This window comes from Scomber japonicus, chromosome 16 (assembly GCF_027409825.1).
Source record: "Scomber japonicus isolate fScoJap1 chromosome 16, fScoJap1.pri, whole genome shotgun sequence".
NCBI lineage: Eukaryota > Metazoa > Chordata > Actinopteri > Scombriformes > Scombridae > Scomber > Scomber japonicus.
The window spans coordinates 5,277,540-5,300,840 of record NC_070593.1 but is presented as its reverse complement, the minus strand read 5'-3'; the positions used below and the strand labels follow the sequence as shown (position 1 = coordinate 5,300,840).

Sequence of the window (23,301 nt, the reverse complement as noted above, 5' to 3'; positions counted from 1 at the left end):
CACTTTTTTGAAACCGAGCTGTCATGGCGCCTACAAATTCAGTATATCAATGAAACAATGGCACAACACGTCAAACAAACAACCCCAATCATCCAACTGTGTCTTCGTGTACTTATCGGTGTATTTAACGTGATTATTTACGTCGGTTGTGTGGCAGTTAAAGGCGTTGAAGCTATCGGGTGGCGGCTTTGTCTATTTGCTGGAATGCGGGTTAATTTTAATGGCTGTGTCTGTCTCTGTGTGTGTGTATGTGTAGCGCTGACAGAGATGTGGTTGTTCGGTACAGGATAATGTTTGGTCCAGCTTGTCTCCATGGCTAGGATCCATTAGATGCCCCCTCCTAAACATCGTGGCTTCTGCTTCAGATAATAGTCGGAGCCCCCTTGTTTTTTAGTGCATGATGTGATGTGGCAAACGCCTCGGTGGACAGCAGGACACTTTAATGTTGGGTTTAATACTTTAATACTCTTACCCATTTGTGGTTATATTGCGACCAAGATACCCTTTTAATGTAACCCCCTTTAATGCAGCATTTAAACTGTGCAGGTATACATTGAATCCCAACATTTATTCGCTCTCCATTAAGCGTTTCACCGACTTGTCAGCTGCTTCCATTTCCGCGGCTTTTCTCGCCGGTGATGCCACCCACTCATTGGGCATTCACTGCATGTGGTGGAGCCTGCAGCCGGCCTCCTGCCTCCTATCTTCTCCCAGACTGCTTTACCATGGAGCAGTGCTGCAGCTAGCAGCTAGCTAGGCTTTTTTTCTCTCTCTCTCCTTCCTTCCAGGAGAAAAGCCAACTTGGAAATTGTCGCGGTAAGAAGGTTTTTTTCTGCCCGCCCATTGGTTTTTTTGTTCGCATGCATGGATGTAATAAAGAATGGGGTTTGGCTTGACCTCGTTCACATGAGTTGTAGATCATCGTACAGGGTTGGATTTCATTGAGGCTTTCGTATTCAGTTGCTATACACTTGAGCTGTCGTTGCTTCAGACTTGTGGTCAATCTTTGTCGACTTTATTGCCCCAAAAAAACACTTAAAACTACGCGGTGAGGACATTCCGTGACAGGTGCAGTTTTCTCTGTCGCCTCCAAGCTTGTTCATGCTCCGCTGGAGCAAATGAGTGCCATTTTGTGCAATGTGTAAGGATATGCTCATAGGATTCATATCCCAGAATGCCATTTTACAGTTCTCCAAAGAGAAGAGCACCAAATAGTTAATGCATGATGTGTTTTTCTTGATTGAACCTGTGAAATGAGTTTCTGTGTTGTACTCCTGTCCTGCAGCTCAGTGAGCCTGGAGGGGGTTAGATGGGATGGACAGCAAAGGTAGCTCCCTGCCTTCGATGCCTGAACTAGCCAACCCCATAAGCATGAAGCAGCCCCCAGAGTCCCTCAGTGTACGGAAAGGTCGTGGGGACATGGGCAGTGATCCCGCTATGCTAATGGACAAAGCTGCTGCCCAGCTGGCCGCCACACTACAAGACGGCGTCCTGCAGAAGATGGCTGGCCACAGTCACAACAACCACAGCCATGAGAGGCTCAAAGACCTCACCTCCCGTGTGCTGAACGGGGATCAAGACACGCTGCCCAAGCTTTGTGCTCCGGAGCCACCTATGCTTAAGGGTGCTGAAGCCCCTGCTACCAACGGCACCCATCAGCACAATTGCCCGCCACATACAGAGCCTGAACCCGAGCTGAAGGTGATGATACCCCAGGTGGTCCAGCAGCCACTGTTTGAGCCATGCTGTGCCAATGGGACGAGTTTGTCCACCGTCACTGAAGGTACACTATCTGGACCCGACAAGAGAGAGGATGTGAAGAAAAGGAGGGGCAGACCTCACAAACCAAAACCTCAGTCAAGCCTCAGTCCCTCGGCCTCCCCTGTGGAGTCAGCTGACCACACATTTACTGTAGAGGGAACTGGAGCAGCAGATGAGGTTTTTCTTTTATTTCTACGGTTATGTAATGAATTACACCACAATATTTCATGCTAATATTGCTTTAAAGACGAATATAAACACAATCATGCTACAGTTAAGCTGACAGATGGTGTTAAGACAAACATACCATATGTGAACAAACACTTGCAGGCTTCCTGTGGACAGTTTAATACACAGTGAATGGATGTCTTTGATATAATGACGGAGATATGCTTGTTTTTATCTGCTGTCATTTACATTTTTGGACAAATATGAGGAATTTAATGCTAAATTAGGCTTTGAAAGTGTGCAAACCTTAATGTAAAGACTTATCCAATATAAAGTATGTATATGGCTGTTATGTAATAGTTAAAGGTGTAAAATACTTGTAGAGATTCATATATATGTGTGTGTGTGTGTGTGTGTGTGTGTGTGTGTGTGTGTGTGTGTGTAGAAGTAATTGTTTTTAGGAGGGTACAACTATCCAAAGCCCTGATTAGAGTCTATTTCTGTCTTTATTGATTTCTCCTTTTCTCTCTTTTTCTAGCTCGATCTCATGCCGGAGTTGACAACAGAGGAGACCACAGATGTCTCTCCGCTGTTGATCCGCTTCTCTGTTGGTGATGTGGTCTGGACCAAGGTGTCAGGATACCCCTGGTGGCCTTGCATTGTGACCACAGACCCAGAATTTAACAATCACATCAAACAGAAAGGTGAGTTAAGATTTGCTCATCGAATGGTCAAACTGTTTTAAGTTCGGCAGCCATGAACTCTTATTCCTTCCAATATGAACATTCGATATGTTGTAGAAGTAGTTTTTTTTATAAGTGGATAAATATAGTCTCTTAACTCAAAATGTGCACATATATGGGACAGAATCTCATTTTTACAGAATTTAAATTAGTATTGATATTTTTTTCTTCTTCTTTTATAACTTTTATAACGTTTTTTTAGCAGCCAGCAGCAGGTCGGGCTTCTTTTACCACGTGCAGTATTTTGGAGATGCCCCTGAGAGAGGCTACATCTTTGAGAAGAACATTGTGTCCTTTACTGGTGAGGATCAATACCAGGAGCTGAGCCAAGGCAACAAACAGCCAGCCTCCCGTGTCATCCACAAAAAGGTAAAAATTTGGCTTCCCCTCTCTGATGTGATGCCATCTTTGTATTGGACTATAGAGGATGTGGTGGGCCGTTTCTCAGAAAGACGGCTCAAAAACGTTGCAACATTTTAAACATAAACTTCCTTAAAATGTTTAATACGAGGTTCCTTCAAGTTATTTATAGATGGTGAAACGTGGTAGAAGTGATAGTCAACATTTTTGCTACTAAATGCCACAAATATAGATTGCAAATTAGGGCTGAAGCTAATGATTATTTTTCATTATATATCAATTGAGCTGTATATTATTTTCTTGGTTAATCGATTAGTTTTGTTTAGTTTTGTCCAGAAAATGGTGAAAATTTTCGATCACTACTTCTCAGTTTTCCAAAGTGACATCTTTTTAAATGTCTTGTTTTCTTTACTGTCACAGATGACTAAAGAAACCACAAAATATTCACATTTGAGAAGCTGCATTTTGACTTTTTTCCTTCTAAAAATGACTCAAACCAATTGATATAATAAAATATTTGACCAATAGTTTGTAACTAATTGTTGCAGCTCTTCTGCAAATGTTTTATATTGGATTTGTTTTGAAGCCCAACTACAATATCAGCCAGTTTAGTCTCATCTTTAGACTTAAATAACATGTTTAGTTTAGTGAAGTGCGTCAACTTTCAGAGTCATCGTGAGTTTTGTTTTTGTTGGTGATACTTTGCCTCCAAGTCTTCTCCTGCACAACAGACACATGCAGCTAGTGAAGAGCACAATGTTGTAGGGCTGGGCGATTATGGCAAAAAACAAAATTACGATTTAATGAACGATTATCCCCACCCTTGATGAACCATTATGTATTTTCACAGTTTCTTTAGTTTAGTATTTTCCACTGCTGCCCTCACACATGAGATTCTTTAGGGAGTGAAAGTAAAGATGTTTTAAGGTGTGACGCTGTGGTTAATGTCTAGTTTACTTGATTAGAACTATGTAAAGATCATGGTTTGGGATAAAATGAAGGAAGGAAGGGAGGAGGGAGGGAGAAAGGAAAAGAGGAAGGAAAGAAGGACAGAGGAAAGGAAGGAAGAAGGAAGGGAGGAGGGAGGGAGGAAGAAAGAAAAAGGGGAAGGAAACTGTGGTTAAAGATCATGGTTTGGGTAAAATGATCACTGGAGACAAGTTTTCAAATTCCTTAAAGATATGCAACTTTTGTTGTCATGGCAACAGTGAACACCACGATTAATTGACATGAGCAAGATTAAGTCCATTAGAGTTTCTAAATGTTGATTTCGATTACTTTTCGATTAATTGCCCAGCCCTACAATATTGTTTAAAAAATAAGTGTTTTATTCATGCCTGTGTCTTTGTAGCAACAACTTAATTAAAAAGAGCATCATCATTAATATATTGTGTCTTTTCTAACTTGTCATATAAACCTGCTGTTTTCTCATTGTGTCGACGTAGACCGCTCCTTCTGTTCCCCGTAAACTCCAGGCTCAGTGGAACATGGGCATCGTTCAGGCCAAAGAGGCCCTCAGCCTGTCGCTGGACGAGCGCATGACAAACTTCACATATCTGTATGATGACGACGGGCCTCATCTGAACCCCCACATCCTGGACAAGCTGGAGCCAGAAGCGGGCAGCGAGATGAGCCAGGAAACGGAGTCACGGCTCAGCCCAGACGTCCCCTCGATGCTGACGGGCCCCGACAGCGAGCCCGCGGCAGCCCCTCGACCCCCAGGCAGCACTTCAACGGGACAAAAGACACAAGCACCCAGAACGAAACTCAAAATGGGAGAATGGCAGAAAAGGAGCGAGGGCCATCTAAATAACGCCTTGTCGAAAAAGAACGTAAACGCCACAGATTCTTCCGAAGAAACGTTTCAACCGCAGTCAGCCTCACAGGTTTGGAGAACACACAAAAATGTATCATCATCATCATCACAGGCTTATGACATGAATAATATGAAGGGATTTATTTTTTTGTTCTTTTTGTGCAAACCAGTGTAAAAACTGTCAAGGAAACTTATGCATGATAATTATAAAACCTCAGAAGAAGAAACCACCACTAAATAATTTACACATGTAGAAAGCCAGCTTACCACAATCATATTGACCTCAATTATATCTGTATTTTAACTTTTGAGTGTCATCTACAGTATCTAAGTTAAATGAAGTAATTGAGATGTGAAAATAAGAAGATTTTAGAATGAGAAAGAAAGATAAAATAATCCTTTTATTATTTTTTATTAAAATGTGCAATGTTACAGCAGCAATAAATAGGAAGAGCATCAATTAAAAAGAATAAAGAACAATAAGATAGATAGATAGATAGACTTTATTGATCCCAAGCTGGGAAATTACAGTGCAGCAGCATTTCACAGTGACAATAACAACATATAATATAAGAATATAAAGAACAAATTATACATAATAAAATTTTAATGAAATAAAATGAATAAAATGTAATATACAAAAGTGTATATATAACTAATTGGCAGTGTTGATTTTAGTGCAAAACTGAGCTAAAATAATAAGTAAGTACACAAGCAATATAAATAATAGTAGTAAAAAAAAAAAAAAAAAAAAGGCAGCTTTTATTTATATAGTGCATTTTCATACCAAGGGGCAACTCAACGTGCTTTACATAAAGACAAACATTTAACAGTAAGTGGAAACATTAAAACATACAATTTTTTTTGTACTTCACTTTATCACATAGGATGGAAGAAATGTACCATACAAGAGAAATAGCACAAAGACAAAAAAAGAAAAGAGAAAAAAATAAAAATGAATAAAACATATTGAAACAGACCCTACCAATAAAAGTAAGAAAAAATAAAAATCACTGAAAAATTTAATAAATAAAAGAAAAATAAGGGTAAGCAGTATCATCATCAAAAATCAACATACAGCGTAAAACATACAATTTTAAAGAAGAACCCAATTATAATAAAAATAAAGAAAAAGTAACATTATCTACAGTTATAGCTTATTAACGTCCTAAAACATATAAATTTTAAAAAATGCCTTTTACTTTGGAAAGCTTCATTAAACACATATACATTGTTTCCTGTTCTTTGTAGGATCCCACCACTTCTGCACCAGACATACAAGCTGAATCAGTTGAACCTCTGAAGACAAAGAGAAGATCCAAACAGGCTCAGTCGCCCACAAAGACCGTGGGGAGAAGGAACAAACCTGCAACGGATAATAACACGTCTGACCCCGCCAACAAAAGGAAATCCAAGATAGTTTCTTCAACAGACGATATTTTGGAGCCAGTCTCGCTTCCAGTTTCAGTTCCAGGTTGGTTGAAAGTCGAAACTCAGGCAGAAGGGTCGGTCTAATACTACTTAAATCTAGCTGTGACTGTTGTTTTTTAAATTAATTAAAGAGCTGTGGCATCTCCTGCTTTTAATTACCATGTGTGGCTAATGAAATAGTGAGGTGGGTTAATGTCACCAGTGTATTTAATTAAAGTATTTCCTGTGTGATTACATCTGTGTTGAGACTAAAATACAATATAGTGATGTTTAGAAAGCAGAAAACTTCTCTAAAATGCTCTGAAATAAACACACATTGCTTTTTAATGTTGTAACCTGATACTAAAATCCCATTTAGACAGATAATCTCTTTAGAAAAACACAATTTAACGGCCAAACTAGTGCTTTCTCCAGCAACTAGGACTCATAATTTGATCCTTATTAGTCGTTAATCTGCAAAAATTATGTACAGGTTTGTTAAATTAACTTAACTTGAAAAGGGCCTTATGTGGTATTCACTACATTTTAAAGTAATACTTCCAAAACACACAAAAAATGATGGTTTTATTCCTTTAATTACATTTATTTTTGGCTTTTAAAAATGTTTTTCTTCAGCCTTATGTTCAGAAGCTTTTCAATTAGTCGTCAATCTACTCTAAAAGCAGCCCCGAAACTTTAACTGCTCTAAACCAGCAGATGAAAAAATATAAATAAATGAGATGATGGACTAATTTTTAATTCTTGTTGTTTGTAGGGAAGAGGCAGCGGAAGACGTCCACCAAAAGGCCGCTAGCAGACGCTTCAGTAGAAAAGGAGCAGCAGCCCCAAAAGAGACGTAGGACGAGTAAAAATGCTGAAAAACAGGTGAGTTTTCTTTCTGTTGTTCTGCCACATATGAGGCAAAACACCTTATGCCTTCAAAATAAAAGTACTGACATATAATTATTATAGCTTTGAAATTTTCTTTAGTTTTTATTTTTATTTAGTTTTTCAGTTTGCTTTTTTATTTCAGTTTAGTTTTAGTTAGTTCAACAAGTGATTTAGTAGTTTTAGTTTAGTTTTATTTTGAAGGAATTGACTAGTTTTAGTTTGGTTTTATTTTGAAGGAATTGACTAGTTTTAGTTCGGTTTTTATTTTGAAGGAATTGACTAGTTTTAGTTTTTATTTTGAAGGAATTGACTAGTTTTAGTTTGGTTTTATTTTGAAGGAATTTACTAGTTTTTAGTTTTTTTATTTTGAAGGAATTGACTAGTTTTTAGTTTTTTTTATTTTGAAGGAATTGACTAGTTTCAGTTTAATTTTTATTTAGTATTAGTCTTTAGTTTTAGTTTTTCAGGTATTAAGAGAAAGCCTTGACTTGGAGAAGCTGAAAAGGATGAAAGAATGTGTGACACCAAATATGGTTTATCATCAAGTCCTTTTTAATTTCATTCTTTAACCCTCCTGTTGTCCTCAAGTCAAGGGAGGGAGGGAGGAAGGTAGGAAAGAAGGACAGAGGAAAGAAAGAGAGGAGAGACTGAGGAAGGAGGGAAGAAAGGGGGTTGGAGGAAGTACAGACGAAAGGATCGAAAGGAAAGAAGACGGGGTCAATTTGAGGGAGGACGACACAAGGGTTAACCACGAAGATGAATTTTCAAAAATTTGTGGGACTTTTCCCTTTTAGTTGCCTCCCATCAAATGTTCCCATCAGTCCTCATCACTATACATTTACTCTCATCTATCAGTAGCTCGTACTCCAAGTATATTCAGTTTTAGTTTTTATTTTAATTTCAGTTTACTAAATCATTTTTTCATGGCTAGTTTTAGTTTTAGTTTTAGTTTTCATTAACTATAATAACCCTGCAGTGGTTGAGTCAATACAATTCATTTTTAAATACTTTTTTTTCCTCTCTAAAATGTACATTAAGCACTTTGGAACAAGATAATGATTTATTTATTTTTTCCTTTCCTTTTTCCATCCATGAATTTCCTCAGGAGTCAACTTCAGAGGGAACGGAGAAAAAGCAGAGAAGAAGGAAGAAAACCGACAAAGACGTAAAAGTAACGAAGAAGCGAGTGAGAAAGTCAAAAGCTGCTCTCGCTGGTAAACCAAACATCACATCACACTTTGAAACCTCTGACTTTTAATCTGCAGCTTCACTCTCGACTCTGACTCCATTTTATACTCTACGAGCAGTTTTATAATGGATCTTCCTTCCTTTTTATAATACGAGAACAAACACTTTCTCTTTCTTTTCTTTTCTTTTTCTTTTTTTCTTCTTTTTTTTTTAACAGATGACCAAGACGCAGAGAAACCAAAGCGTAGGAGGAAAAGGAAACAGGATGGAGAGAATCAGGTCACGCCCTCCAAGGCAAAGAAAAGGCGATCTTCCCCGTGTCCTGAGCCCGAGGTGAGCGAGAGAGAGAGAGAGAGAGAGAAAGAGAGAATTATGGGTTTATTATTTACCCCCATAAACACTTTAATATGTTTTGGTATGCAGACAATAATAATAATAACTTTATTTAATACGTCCTGCATTTGTATTTATTAGTTTTTTCTTTTTATGACTCTTCACTTGCTTTGTCTCCAGCTTTTTACTGCACAATAAGAAATTAAAGTAGGAGAGAAGAGCAAAAAAAAGATACTTATTTACATTAATTATTATATTTTATGCCGTAGTTAGGTTAAATGTGTGAATTTGGGGATAATTTGCTTTAAAATAACTTGTATGATAAATTAAAAATACTCCATAACGTGATGTAAAATAAAAAATAGCAATAATAGTAAAGTAGTACACAAGAGAAATAGCTCAAATATAGAATAGATATATAATTGAATATATAAGATCAAGTAAAATACATCATTTTAAAAGAAGTGACGTAGTAAACCTGGATGATGATTTTGATGAATGTCATTGTGTGACTTCTGTGAATTATTAATAAACAACAGATATGTGCAAAATAAACTAACTAATCTAAGACAGTTGTAAAAGGTTGAAAGAGACTGTTTATGTATTAAATGCTCCAGAAATTAGACTTTTGGACAGGTTCAGTCTTTTTTTCTTTATAGTAAATCATTTAATAAGCAAATGTAAGTTAGAAGGTAACTATAATTATCATTATCAACAAGCTTATTATCAATTAGAGCCAAAATGATACTGGATTTTTGAGGCTTTAAAAGCTGATAATGAACCATATTAATACATCAGATATTGTTTATTCTTTTTTAACAAACATAATGTTAAAAGAAATAAAGGATCCATACAACTTTTTTTCTCCAAGAATTGTGAGAAAAGCAGAACTCGAGGAATAAAGTCACGTGAGCTGTTATATTCTTGGTTACCGTATTTTTCGGACTATAAGGCGCACTTAAAATAATTTAATTTTCTCAAAAATCGACAGTGCGCCTTATAGTCCGGTGCGCTTTTATATATTAATTCTGGTTGTGCTTACTGACCTCAAACCGATTTTATGTGGTACACGGAGCTCAAAAATCTGTCAAAATTACGCATTATGGCTGCCGTAGTCAGGAGCCGCGCGGAGTTCAAAGTTAAATTGCGAGCTGCGTGGGAGCAGCGGATGACAGAAGGCGAACACACATTCACCAAGACAGGGAGGCAACGCCGGGCGAGTTACGCCACTATGTGCCAATGGATCGTAGATGCCTGGGCTAAGGTATCAGTCTCAAGTGTCGTCCGAGCTTTCATTGAAGGCCGGAATCATCACTGAACAACAGCCGAGTACCGGTAACAGCAACGAGAGGGATCCGGGCATGCTTGATGCCGAAATCGCCCAGCTGTTACACTCAGACACTGAAGATGAATAAAGTTCGATTTATCTGACACACGTTTTGTTTCGCTTAATGCGCCTTATAGTCCGAAAAATACGGTAATTAGCAGCTTGATTAATAAGCGGACTTGGTAATTAGGTTCCTTTTTTTTTAAAGTCTTAATTGAGTACAGAAGTGGATTATGGATTGTGGTTGATGTTGATGTTGTCTCCGCAGGGCTCTGGGAGCGAAGGACGACCCGATTCTCCGAGTGACAGCTTGGACGGGATAAAGAAGGGTGAACGAAAGAAAGAGTTCGTCTGCCAGGTGAGTCTCGGTCCGTTTGGAGATACTTCCTGTCGAGCAGATGGAGAATCTTTATGTAATCAGCCGGGGGAATAAAGTCATTTTCTCCTTCTCTCCTACATAATAACGTCTCTCCTGATTTCCGTTTCGTCTTGTATTCTCATCACATGCTCTGAAATGTCTAAATGTCTTCCTGTGTGTGTGTTTGCAGATGTGCGAGCAGGCGGGTGAGGACCTGGTCCCCTGTGAAGGCCAGTGTTGTGGGATGTTTCATCTCAGCTGTTTGGGTCCGTCCCTCAAACCTGACGAGAAGCCGCTGTGTCAGGAGTGCAGCACAGGTGAGGAGTCCACACTAACGCTTAAAGAATAATTACCGTTTTTTACAACGTGGACCTTATTTCTAACATAAAATACGATCATTTACTCACCCAGACAACTTTGGTGTCATTTGGAGTCGTTAGGATGAAATTAGCTCCAGTGTTGCTGCGTATATCCGTATAATGCGAGTACACGGGGCACCGAAGCGCAGCCTCTATATAACACATTATCTGAAACTAGTTCATTTCACCAATATTTAGTTATGATACATTAGTGCTATTCCCCTCCGAGCCCGTGGTGGCATGTTATCAACATCCGGGGTCTGTAGGTTGACCTACTAACCTCTGATCTGGATGAAATGACATCATCCAGATCAGAGGTTAGTAGGTAATTTTGTCTTTTAACCCTCCTGATGTTATTGTGGGTTTGGAGTGAAAGAAGATGTGATGATAGTAGCTGCATCATTAACTGTTACTGATGTTATCTTTATTCTCTCTCTCTCGCTCTCGCTCTCAGGCATTCACTCGTGTTTCACCTGTAAGCAGTCGGAGGGCGAGGTGCGCCGCTGCCACGTCCCACACTGCGGCAAATTCTACCACGAGGAGTGCGTCCGCATCAGCCCCCTCACCGTGTTCGACAACAAGGGTTTCCGCTGCCCGCTCCACACCTGCCTGAGCTGCCACTACGGCTGCCGCACCAAGCAGAAGTCCAGCAAGGGTGAGTCAGCCTGAGCTCAGCCACAGATCAAATATAAACGTGTGTATCTATATTAGTCAGTCAAGTTTTCAGTCACGTAGTAAAAAAGGAGGAGTCTTTGAGATTTGAGATTTTTGAGTCAACTGACGACTAAACGTATCGACCAGAAACACTTTCAGAACAGGTCAGTTAAGTGGAAGTAGAAAAGTAAAGGAGGTTGTTTGGTGGGGTCGATTTCCTGAAAAATTTGAGACTTGCAAAAAGAGAGTGCAGTTTTTTTTTTGTCAGCTTGCAGTTAAAATGCATGAAATGTCAAACTAGCTAAATGAATGGTAGTTAATTGATTTGTGTAGAAAGTGATCTTCAGCACAATCAAGGCTTTATTCTAAAACTTTGAGTCCTTCATTTTTGTTTTCTCTTAACGGAGTAGACGCTCATTATATAGTGAGATCAAAAGATTTAACCCTTAAATTAGGGCTGGGCGATTATGGCAAATAATCAAAATCACGATTACTTGAACTTTTAACCTCGATTACGATAAGTGAACGATTATCTCCACCCTTGATGAACAATTATGTATTTTCAGTTTCTTTAGTTGCCCTCACACATGAGTATCTTTAGGGAGTGAAAATAAAGATGTTTTAACCTTCATGTTGTCTTCGAGTCAAGGAGGGAAGGAAGGAAAGAAGAACAAAGGAAGGGAGGAGGGAAGAGGGAAGGAAAAGAGGGAGGAAGTAAAGAAGGAAGGAAGGGAGGAGGAAGGAAGGAAAGGAAGAGGAAAGAAAGTTGGAAGGAAATGAAGGAAGGAAGGAAAAGAGGGAGGAAGGAAGGACAGGAAGGAAGGAAAGAAGGGAGGGAGGAAACAAAGAGGGAAGGGAGGAAAGAAGGAACAGTCAAAACAGACGGGAGGACGACAGGAGGGTTAAGGTGTGACGCTGTGGTTAATGTCTAGTTTACTTGATTAGAACTATGTAAAGATCATGGTTTGGGTTAAAATGGTCACTACCTTACATACTGGGTTTAAAAAAGTGACTCAGAATCAGAATTAAGGGTGTGATGATATTCAGTTTACGAGATCTTATTTTTAAGAAAACCTAAATATCGAAATATATGACTGTTTAAAAAAAAATCGTCTTATTATTTGACCGAAAGCAACAAAATGCAAAACAATGCAGGTTCGTTTTGAAATGTTTTAACTAATCATCTTGTAATGAATGTCACTTCAGTTTTAGAGTCTGGGAAGTAGTGAAACGTGATGTGCAAATTCTTCTTTTTTTTTTTGCCCGTATCGCCCCATATCTGAATCGGCCACTGATGCAGCTGGGTATAACTCCACGAGGCAGCTTTCCACCTCAACGAGAAAAATCATCACGTTTTAATATCTCATCACACTTCTACCCAAAATATATATTTATACAAAAATAGAAAAGAGATTGAAACATATTGTTGCATCCTTCACATTTAACATAATTAATTGAAATCATTTGGTTCTCTTCTTTTTATGTAACCAGTAAGACCAGTGTTTCCCATTCATTATACAGAGTGTGGCAGCCCACCATAGTCATAATTTGTGCCACCACAGTTTCACAGTGAGCTCCGTCCACCAGAGCAACTCTGCCCTACTGAACTAGCTGAACTTGGATAATCACTTCTGCTTTCTTTGTTTCAAAATGTCCTTTCCCAGGCTCTGTGGCTGTGTCATCACCATTTATACCAATACAACCAGCAGTCAAATTACTAAAACACAAAATTATTTAGAGATATAAGCCAGAATGATGCGTTTGACTTAAAAATGTGCCCCCGGACCCCCCTTAGAGGGTCAGACTGAGGTCCAACCACCATAGGACCATTATAATTGATTGTAATAATTAATAATAATTTGTGCCACCACAGTTTCACAGTGAGCCAAAACGTTCAGCAAAGCGTCTCTCCCTCCACCAGAGCAACTCTGCCCTACTGAACTAGCTGAACTTGGATAATCACTTCTGCTTTCTTTGTTTCAGAGCTGAAATATCAGCTTTAGTCTTTTGTTGGTGGTTTGTTTGGAACATTTTATTAATTGGTAAAAGTTTCCTTCCCATGCTCTCTGGCTGTGTCATCACCATTCATACCAATACAACCAGCAGTTTAATTACTAAAACACAACATTGTTTTGAGATATAACCTCTTAATTTTGCTCAGAGTGCTCCACAATGATATATTTGACTTAAAAATGTGCCCCCAGACCCCCCTAGAGGGTCAGACTGTGGTCCAACCACCACAGGACCATTAAATAATTGATAGTAAGAAGATGTATCAAATATGTTTTATCTTTACAAAGCTCACTCAGGTCTCTGATTGATGTGACTCTCTCTCTTCTTCTTCTTCTTCTCTCTGCGTTTAGGGAGGTTGATGCGTTGCCTCCGCTGCCCCGTCGCGTACCACGTCGGCGACCAGTGCGTTGCCGCCGGCAGCGAGATGATCACCAACACCGCCATAGTCTGCACCAACCACTTCCACGCCAAGAAGGGCTACAGCCACCACAGCCACGTCAACGTCAGCTGGTGCTTCGTCTGCTCCAAAGGTTTGTTACTGCTCCTCTCTCACCAGCAGGGGGCGCCGACACCAACAGGGCTCAACAATTGACCAAAATTTAATTGAACACTTTATTTTTTATTGCTTTAACGAACAATTAAATATACGTACAGGGAATGGTAAGCAATTAAAATGAACTAGAGGGGCTGTTGGGTTGCTCTGTCTCCACATAGTCATTCATTCTCTCACCTTGTCGTCCATTTCTGTGTTTGACGTCTGTGGTCTCATAGGTTTCATATCCTGTGAGTTAACTCCATATCGTATATATCACTCACAGTTTTCAACCACATACTATCTCTTCATTTAAATCTTTAGTGAGTTTTTTTTGACGTGAGTGAAAGTTAATTTCAGGCACAACTCTTTCACAATTGGCTTTTAGTGTGAGTGGGAAACTCCTCAGTAAAGAGAATTATGTGACGTTAACTCTCACAATAATTAATCATAATTAGTCTCTATGTCAGCTCACATTCATAAATTCACCATCAGTCATTAATAAATGTTTGATTTACCTTTTTAATGAAGCTGTAAGAGAGCAAACGGAGTGTATTTTATTCATTTATAAAGAAAAAGACATTTACAATCATTATTTTATGGCCCAGGAGAGAGTTTTTATAGGATATGATGAATACAACGTGTTTGAATGCTGATTTTTGTGAATGTTTTTTAATTACAGGTTAAACATGTACATTTGCATATTTAAAAATGTGTATCAGCTGCACACAAAATGTAAAAAGGGTGTATTTTGCTTCAATTTTTGTATATTCAGGGTCACATTAGGACAAGTCCAGCTAAAAGAAAGGTGTATATGGTGTTTTTACAGCTCTCAAATTTTGATATTTGCATAGATAAAAATGTGTATCAACTGCACACAATTTAAATAATGATGCACTTTTTTCCCTCCATTTTATACTGAGGGTCACATTAGGAAAAGACCAGCTTAAAGAAATGTGTATATGATATTTTAAAGCTCTCAAATGTTAAAAAAAAAGCATCAAATTTGACCCTGAACAATATGTAAGGGTTAAAAAGGTTATAGATTTTCCAAATGTTCTTCTTTCTCTTTAATCTCTGTAAAATATAAAATCATTTTCACAGAAAGAGATCATTCTTAGTTTAGTTTATTTGCACATAAAGAGAAAAATGAGACAGGAGAAATACATAAGGCTGCTCAATTAATAGAAATTTGATCGTGATTACGATTTAGGGGCCAACCAATCTCAAAACTAATGAAATCGAGGGGAAACGATTTTTAATAATAATGAGATAGCGCCCAATAACAAAGGTTTTATTTTGAAAAGCTTAGACCGGAAGCCGCTGCAGCTCCGTTAGTTTGACAGAAGCTGAAACACACGGTGAAATGTTTTAACATTTTAATTAATTAAACCGAATGGACAATAAATGTAGCATGTTTCTAAAGTTAAAAAAAAATTGTTTTAATAATCATGATTTTAATTTTGACCCAAATAATCGTGATTATGATTTTTTTCCATAATCGAGCAGCCCTGATAATACAAGAAAAGTAATACATGCACATTTTTTTTAAGGTTAAGAAATTTAAACAATAACAAAAAGGGAAATGTGAAAGAGGAGCCAATAAACCCTGCTAAGGCTTGTCAGGTGACCCTCCTACAACATAAAATACTTAACCTTCCTGTCGTCCTCCCAGGTCAAATTGACCCGTCTGTTTTGACTGTTCCTTCCTTCCTTCCTTCCTTCCTGCCTTCCTTCCTTCCTTCCATCTGTCCTTCCTCTTTCCTTCTCTCATTCTTCTTCTCTCCTTCTTTCCTCCCTCCCTCCTACCTTCTTTCGTTCCTTACTTCTTTCCTCCGTCCTTCCTTCCTTCTTTCCTCCCTCCCTCCTACCTTCCTTCCTTACTTACTTCTTTCCTCCATCCTTCCTTCCTCCCGTCCTCCATCCCCCTTTCTTCCTTCTGTCGTTTCTTCCTTTCTCTCTCCTTCCTTCCTTCCTCCCTGCCTTCTTTCCTTTACTCCCTTCCTTCCTGCGTTCTCGTCCCCTCGGCTTCACACAGAGCAGCAGTGTTGTAGATTGATTAACGAGTTTAGTTATGTGGCAGCTTTATCGGCCGCTCATCGCACTGAACCGTTTGAGCCTCACGCTGTTTTTACGGCTCTTGTAAATTACGGCTCACTTGTCGGCTTTGAATTCTGCTCGCTTTATAACTCCACTTTTTTTATTCTTTCCCCCTCTCGTTTGCAGGAGGGCAGCTGCTGTGCTGCGAGTCGTGTCCGGCAGCTTTTCACCCCGACTGCCTCAACATCGCTATGCCTGATGGGAGCTGGTTCTGCAACGACTGCCGAGCCGGGAAAAAACCCAAGTACAGAGACATCATCTGGGTCAAACTGGGAACATACAGGTGGGAGAAAAAGGACTGGTTTTTAGAGTTTGCCTTTTTGTTTTGTTTTGAAATGATAAATTTAGGCAGCGAAAACCAAAAGTCGGACATGTTCATTTGAGCCACTGTAACCATGGTAATGTTGCTAGCATAAATGAATGGGTGGGAAACATGGATGAAAATTAGCACCACAGCTATTAATCAAGTTTTCTTCACAAAGCAACTTTCAAACAAATCAAATGCAAATCAAAGTGCTTTAAAATTTGATTGGAAAACAAAAACAGAGAAAATAAAGTTGGTAACTAACACTATAGTTAGCAATAAAATATGAGTAGATAAAAAAAATAATGCAAGATAAAGAATAAAAGATCATAACTAATGAAATAATGATAAAATACGACAAAATGTAATGTACTAGTCTGTCATACTGTAGCAGCAGAGAAGAGTGGGAACGCTGATTTACACACATAATAATGAATTCAAATGAACAGATCTATCTATAATGTATTATTTTATTAAGTAAGGTTACTGTTTGGGTTTTTATTATAGCTGCGAGGTTATTTTTTTTAGCTAGGGGTAAAAAAAAAAAAATCAGAGCTTTGAGTTGAAGCTGCAGGATGATCGTACTGCGAGTCTGAACTTGGTGTAACTGAGAAAGGTCTTATGTCAAATTAACTTCTCTCTCTCTCTCTCTCTCTCTCTCTCTCTCTCTCTCTCTCTCTCTCTCTCTCTCTCTCTCTCTCTCTCTCTCCTCTCTCCCTCTCTCCCTCTCTCTCTCCCTCTCTCTCTCCCTCTCCCTCTCCCTCTCCCTCTCAGATGGTGGCCTGCAGAGATCCACCACCCCAGAAACATCCCCACCAACATCCAGCACCTTCGCCACGAGATCGGAGAGTTCCCCGTTTTCTTCTTTGGCTCCAAGGATTACTTCTGGACTCACCAGGGCCGAGTGTTTCCCTACATGGAGGGAGACCGAGGCAGCAAGCACCAGAGGACCGGCATCGGCAAAGTCTTCAAGAACGGTACAGATCCAGATTATAGATTCCCATTATCAGTAGAAATTAATGACTAGTAACTATAAAACTAAGTAAGCTGCATCTGTTGCTTAAGATAACAGAACAGTCTTCTTCCTCCTCATATTTTACAGTGTGAGCTCTTTTAACCCTTGCATACTGTTCGGGTCAAATTTGACCCAGTTTGATATTTGAAAGCAATTAAAAACCACATAAATTACATTATTTAAGCTGAAATGTTATGACTTTTCCTATAGTGGCCTAGAATGTCCAAAAAATGAAAATATCTTTAAAATGATATCATTTTTTTATATAGGTGTTAAAAGTTACCATGAAGCCTGCTATTTTTGATTAAATTGTTTTGTTGTCATTTTAGATGACATAATGTAGTGTGATTGTGAATGTATTTTCACTACAGTAATGCAAATGTAAAGAAAATAGGGGTGCAACGAATCAAAAAACTCACGGTTCGGATCGTTCCTCGGATCAGCCAAAAAAAAATAGACAAGACAAATAAACATGTTTTGTCTTTTTTTGAGTGTTACGTCTGTGTGGTAGGCTAACCTAGGCGACTGGTTTGTGTGGCAGCGCGAGTATAAGGAAACAGACGTAGCACTAGAGGCAGCAGTTATCGTTACAGTAGTCACCGAAGTCTAGCCTACTTTTATTTTCCATGCCCACTGTTCTACATGTTGTACACTGAGGACAATAAATCACAACGAGCCATAGTTTGCTTATTGAAAAGGGAACTGTTGCAGACTTTTACCCAGAGCGTGTTAAGTAGCTCTGTCCCTGGAACTAGCAGGAATGGTTACAGCTGTGTGTGGACTGAACATGCGCACATTTTTTTTTTTTTTTCATAAATCAATCCGCGTATCATGCGTGTGCCGAACCGAAATAGATGGTCCGAACGGATCACGGACCAATGATGATCCGTTGCAGGCCTAAAAGAAAAGGTTCAGAATTTGTGTAAAGACACTAATTATAAAGAAATACTTAAGCCAGGTCAGAATATGAACAGTGTGTAAGGGTTAAAGAAGATGTAAGGGAAAAGCTCAAAGGCAGCACAAAGATCTTTTTAGTATTATACTCACTGAAGTAGACGCTTGTTCAGGATGTTGATGATATGGATTGATATTCTCCAGAGACAAAAATAACATATAGAATAATTAACTCTCAAAAATCATGCTTATGACCCTAACCCTGTTGGTTACGTTGAGCTATAATGTTTAAATGTTTTCACAGATCTAATAAGACATCTTCATATTTGTTTCCTCAGCTCTGTTAGAGGCTGAAGTTCGATTCAAGGAGATCAAACTGAAACGAGAAGCCAAGGAGGCGCAAGAGAACAACCGAAAACCACCTCCATACAAATTTATCAAGGTGTGAAAAGTCAGCGTGCTTCTTTTAGTTTAGATTATATTATTTTTTATCTTTTTCCACCCATTTTAATTTTACTTTCTGTCCTTCAGGTGAACAAACCTTACGGGAGGGTTCAGGTCTACACCGCCGACATCTCCGAGATCCCCAAGTGTAACTGCAAGCCGACGGACGAGAGGCCGTGCGGGTTCGAGTCCGAGTGTTTGAACCGCATGCTGCAGTACGAGTGTCACCCTCAGGTGTGTCCCAACGGGGAGCGATGCTGTAACCAGGACTTCACCAAACGTCTCTACCCGGAGACCAAAATCATCAAGACGGTCGGCAAAGGCTGGGGTCTCATCTCCCTGAGAGACATCAAGAAGGTGAGGAGGGTTAAAGGGTTGGGGTTAGTCCGCACCGAGAACGATAAGTATAAATTAGGGCTGGGCGATTATGGCAAAAATCAAAATCACGCTTAATTGAACTTTTAACCTCGATTATGATTAATGAACGATTATCTCCACCCTTGATGTATTTTCACAGTTTCTTTAGTTTAGTATTTTCCACTCCTGCCCTCACACATGAGGATCTTTAGGGAGTGAAAATAATGTTTTAACCTTCATGTCGTCCGCCCGGGTCAAATTGACCCTGTATGTTTTGACTGTTCCTTCCTTCCTTCCTTCCTCTTTTCCTTTCTCCCTCCCTCCTTCCTCCCTTCCTTTCCTTTCCTTCCTCCCTTCTTTCCTTTCCTTACTTCCTTCCCTCCCTCCTTCCTTCCTTCCTTCCTTCCTTCCTTCCTTCCTTCCTTCCTTCCTTCCTCCCTTCCTTCTTTTCCTTCCTCCCTTCCTTCCTTCCTCTTTTCCTTTATCCCTCCCTCCCTTTCCTTTCCTTCCTCCCTTCTTTCCTTTCCTCACTTCCTTCCCTCCCTCCTTCCTTCCTCCCTTCCTTCTTCTTTTCCTTCCTCCCTCCTTTCCTTCCTTCCTTCCTTCCGTATTGTTATGAATCGTTTGAATTGGCTGTTCGAGGGATTTGTCAAATAAATAACTTGAGTAGAAAATAAATGGTATGAGTGCGTTTATTATACTCTGCCCAAGTTATTCATGCTGTATATTTTACTCTGTTTTAAGGATGATTTATTTGTACGTAATTTTTTCTGAAAATTGCTCGTCTCCTGTCTGACATGTCGTCTCTCAAACAGGGCGAGTTTGTGAACGAGTACATCGGGGAGCTTATCGACGAGGAGGAGTGCAGGGCGAGGATCAAATACGCCCAGGAAAACAACATCATCGACTTCTACATGCTCACCATCGACAAGGTTTGTGCTGTAATGAGTTCGATCGACCCTCTGAAAGCTCTGAAAGCTCTGTTAGAGGGAGTTTATCTGGTTTTACTTTGTGCTCCGCAGTGTGTCAGGGTGCTGCTCCTCTCAGCGGCAGCACCATTTCTACTGGGAGCTAGATCAATGAAATGGTATTGCATTGGGAATGTTGCATCAAAGCGGCTGTAACATTACAGTAGTCAATACTACAAACTCAACGTCAGCTATCGACTCTTAATGCTGCTTAATGTAAAAGAAAAAAAAATGGTTGGAAGTCTTATAAAATATGTATATTGAAGTTTTAAAAGTAAATATAATGAAGAAGTAGAGTTTGAATAGTGAGAGCAGTTTGAATAGTCTCTCAGTGTAAATCCAACCCTGAGAATAAACTTAATTTATTCATAATTGTAAAAAATAATCTGTAATATGTCAAAATATTTCAATCATCTCATCTCTCTTCTTCTCTCCTTCTTCTTTTCTTTCATCCTTCCTTATTTAGACAAACATATTTACATACTCCTTCTCTATTTCTTTCCTTCCTCTCTCTTTCCCCCCTTATTTCCTTCCTCCATCCCCCTTCTTCCTTCCTTCTGTCCTTTCCTTCCTTTCCTTCCTCTCTCCCTCCTTGTCTCTTTCTTTCCCCCCCCCCCACCTTCCTACCTTCCTTCTTTCCTCTGTCCTTCTTTCCTTCCTCCCTCCCTCCCTCCCTTCTTTCCTCCCTTCCTCTCTCCCTCCCTCCTTCCTTCTTTCCTCCCTCCCTCCCTCCTTCATTCCTCCTTCCTTCCTCCCTCCTTCCCTCCTTTCCTTCCTTCTTCCTCCCTTCCTTCCTTGACTCAAGGACAACAGGAGGGTTAAAGGTTTTTTTTTTTTTGTCTTCCTTATTTAGACAAACATATTTATTCAAACATAATTTTCTCCACTTCGTTCTCTTCCAGGAAAAAATAGTAGCAGCATTACATCATGTTTAAATACACGTTTAATTATAATGTTTAACTACTTTAATGTTAGTAGTTTTAATATTTAGTCTTTCCATGTAAATCCAACCCTGAGAATAAAGATAATATTATTTTTTATATCAGCCAGGATGAAAAGTTTTCTTTCTTTGAGCACCAAGTTGATTAAAAAACATTTTTTTTTTTTTTTTAGGATCGGATCATTGACGCGGGTCCGAAGGGAAACTACTCTCGCTTCATGAACCACAGCTGTCAGCCCAACTGTGAGACGCAGAAGTGGACGGTGAACGGCGACACGCGGGTCGGTCTGTTCGCCGTCTGTGACATCCCAGCAGGTGAGACGAGCAAACGCCCTCGATACGGACGAGCTCGAAGGTTTCTAATGCACGTTGGGTTGTAGAATATTAAATAAAGGAAACAAAAAATAAAGGGGCGTCAGTGGAGCTCTTTAATAACTCATCATTCAACAAGAAAAGAGACAGAAAAGTAAGAAATATGTTAACCCTCCTGTTGTCCTCGAGCCAAGGAAGGAAAGGAGGGAGAAAGGAAGTGGAAGGAAGGACACAGGAAAGAACGAAGGGAGGAAGGAAGGAAGGAAAGAACGAAGGGAGGAAGGTAGGGGGAAGGAAGAAAGGGCAGGAAGGGAGGAAAGGAAAGAAGGAAGGGTGGAAGGTAGGAGGGAGGAAAGAAGGAAAGAGGGAGGGAGAAAGGAAAATGGGAAGGGAGGGAGGAAGGAGGGCAGGAAGGGAGGAAGGAAGGAAGGACTGAGAAAATAAGGTAGGATGAAGGGAGGAAAGAAGGAACAGTCAAAACAGACGGGGTCAATTTGACCCGGGAGGACGACAGGAAGGTTAAAGGAAAAATACAAGGAGTAGATAAACTATATATAAAGGAGATAAAAGCATTTCAAGGTAAATTAACCGAATACATCAACGTTTTTGTTTTGTGTGTATTTCAGGGACGGAGCTGACGTTTAACTACAACCTGGACTGCCTCGGCAACGAGAAGACCGTCTGTCGCTGCGGAGCCCCGAACTGCAGCGGCTTCCTGGGAGATCGACCGAAGGTGAGCGTCACACCGCCTGAGCTTAACCTTCCTGTCGTCCTCCCGGGTCAAATTGACCCCGTCTGTTTTGACTGTTCCTTCTTTCCTCCCTTCCTTCCGCCTGTCCTCCCTCCCTCCTTCTTTTCTTTCCTTCCTCTCTCTTCCTTACCTTCCTCTCTCCCTCGTCTCTTTCCTCCCCATACCTTCTTCCCTTCCTTCTTTCCTTCTTTCCTCCCTTCCTCTTTTGCTCTCTCCCTCCCTCCTTCCTTCCTCCTTTTCTTCCTTCTTTCCTCCGTCCTTCTTTCCTCCCCCCTACCTTCCTCTCTTCGTTCTTTCTTGTCCTTCCTCTTCCTTTCTCCCTCCTTCTCCCTTCCTTCCTCCTTTCCTTCCTTCTTCCTCCCTTCTTTCCATTACTCCCTTCCTCTCTCCCTCCTTCCCTCCTTTCCTTCCTTCTTCCTCCCTTCCATCATTCCTTCTTCCTCCCTTCCTTCCTTGACTCAAGGACAACAGGAGCGTTAATGGGTTTTTTTTAGTGAAGTCATTTTTTTCTTGCTCTCTCTCCTTGAATATATACAATTTAATTAAAAGTATTAATCCCCCCCCTCCCCGATGTCTCATCCACAGAACTCAAACGGGCCGACAGCCGAGCCAAAAGGGAAAAGGTTGAAGAGAAAGTACAAGAAGAGGCGAGCGGAGGGAAAGAAGAAGTCAGAGGACGAGTGTTTCCGCTGCGGAGACGGAGGCCAGCTGGTGCTCTGCGACAAGAAGACCTGCACCAAAGCGTATCACCTGTCCTGCCTGAACCTCACCAAGAGACCCTTCGGTAAGAGACGGCAGGAAACACGACGCTTCTTTATCGGGGTTTCTAGACGATTTCATGACAAGACTGTTTTGTGTGTGTTTTTGTTTAAATAATAAACGTGTGTATCCTTCATCTCCGCCCCCCTCAGGACGTTGGGATTGTCCGTGGCACCACTGCGACGTCTGCGGCAAAAACTCGGAAGCTTTCTGCCAGCTCTGCCCAAACTCCTTCTGCAAGGCTCACCAGGAGGGGGCGCTGCGTCCGTGGCCCCCGACGGGACAGCTGTGCTGCCAGGAGCACGACGAGCTGGACGGAGACGACGGCCAGGACCAGGACGACGAAGCCTCCGAGACCACAAAAGCGACGGCGTCCTCCACCTCCGCCTCCAGCAGCAGCAGCCGTCCTCCGAAAGGCTCCAGGAAGGGAGACGGAGCCGAGGCCAAAACCAAGGGCTCAAAGAGGAAAGCAGCAGAGGCTTAAAGTGACCTTTGACCCCCTTCCCCTCCTCCCCTCCTTAAAGAGAGCCAAAAAAAAGACCAA

General features: G+C 40.4%; 1 protein-coding gene across 1 annotated transcript; it reads left to right on the top strand.

Moving 5' to 3' along the window:
- Positions 1–1,314: 1,314 nt before the first annotated feature.
- On the top strand, positions 1,315–23,241 carry nsd2 (nuclear receptor binding SET domain protein 2). Its single transcript, XM_053336036.1, has 21 exons — positions 1,315–1,938; positions 2,468–2,633; positions 2,875–3,041; positions 4,478–4,696; positions 6,100–6,322; positions 7,034–7,143; positions 8,255–8,363; positions 8,555–8,670; positions 10,266–10,355; positions 10,546–10,672; positions 11,169–11,369; positions 13,732–13,911; positions 16,140–16,296; positions 17,092–17,294; positions 18,565–18,668; positions 18,758–19,027; positions 19,843–19,959; positions 21,109–21,250; positions 21,874–21,980; positions 22,584–22,782; positions 22,910–23,241. The coding sequence occupies exons 1-21, from the start codon at positions 1,315–1,317 to the stop codon at positions 23,239–23,241; spliced, it is 3,963 nt and encodes a 1,320-aa protein (XP_053192011.1).
- Positions 23,242–23,301: the final 60 nt, after the last annotated feature.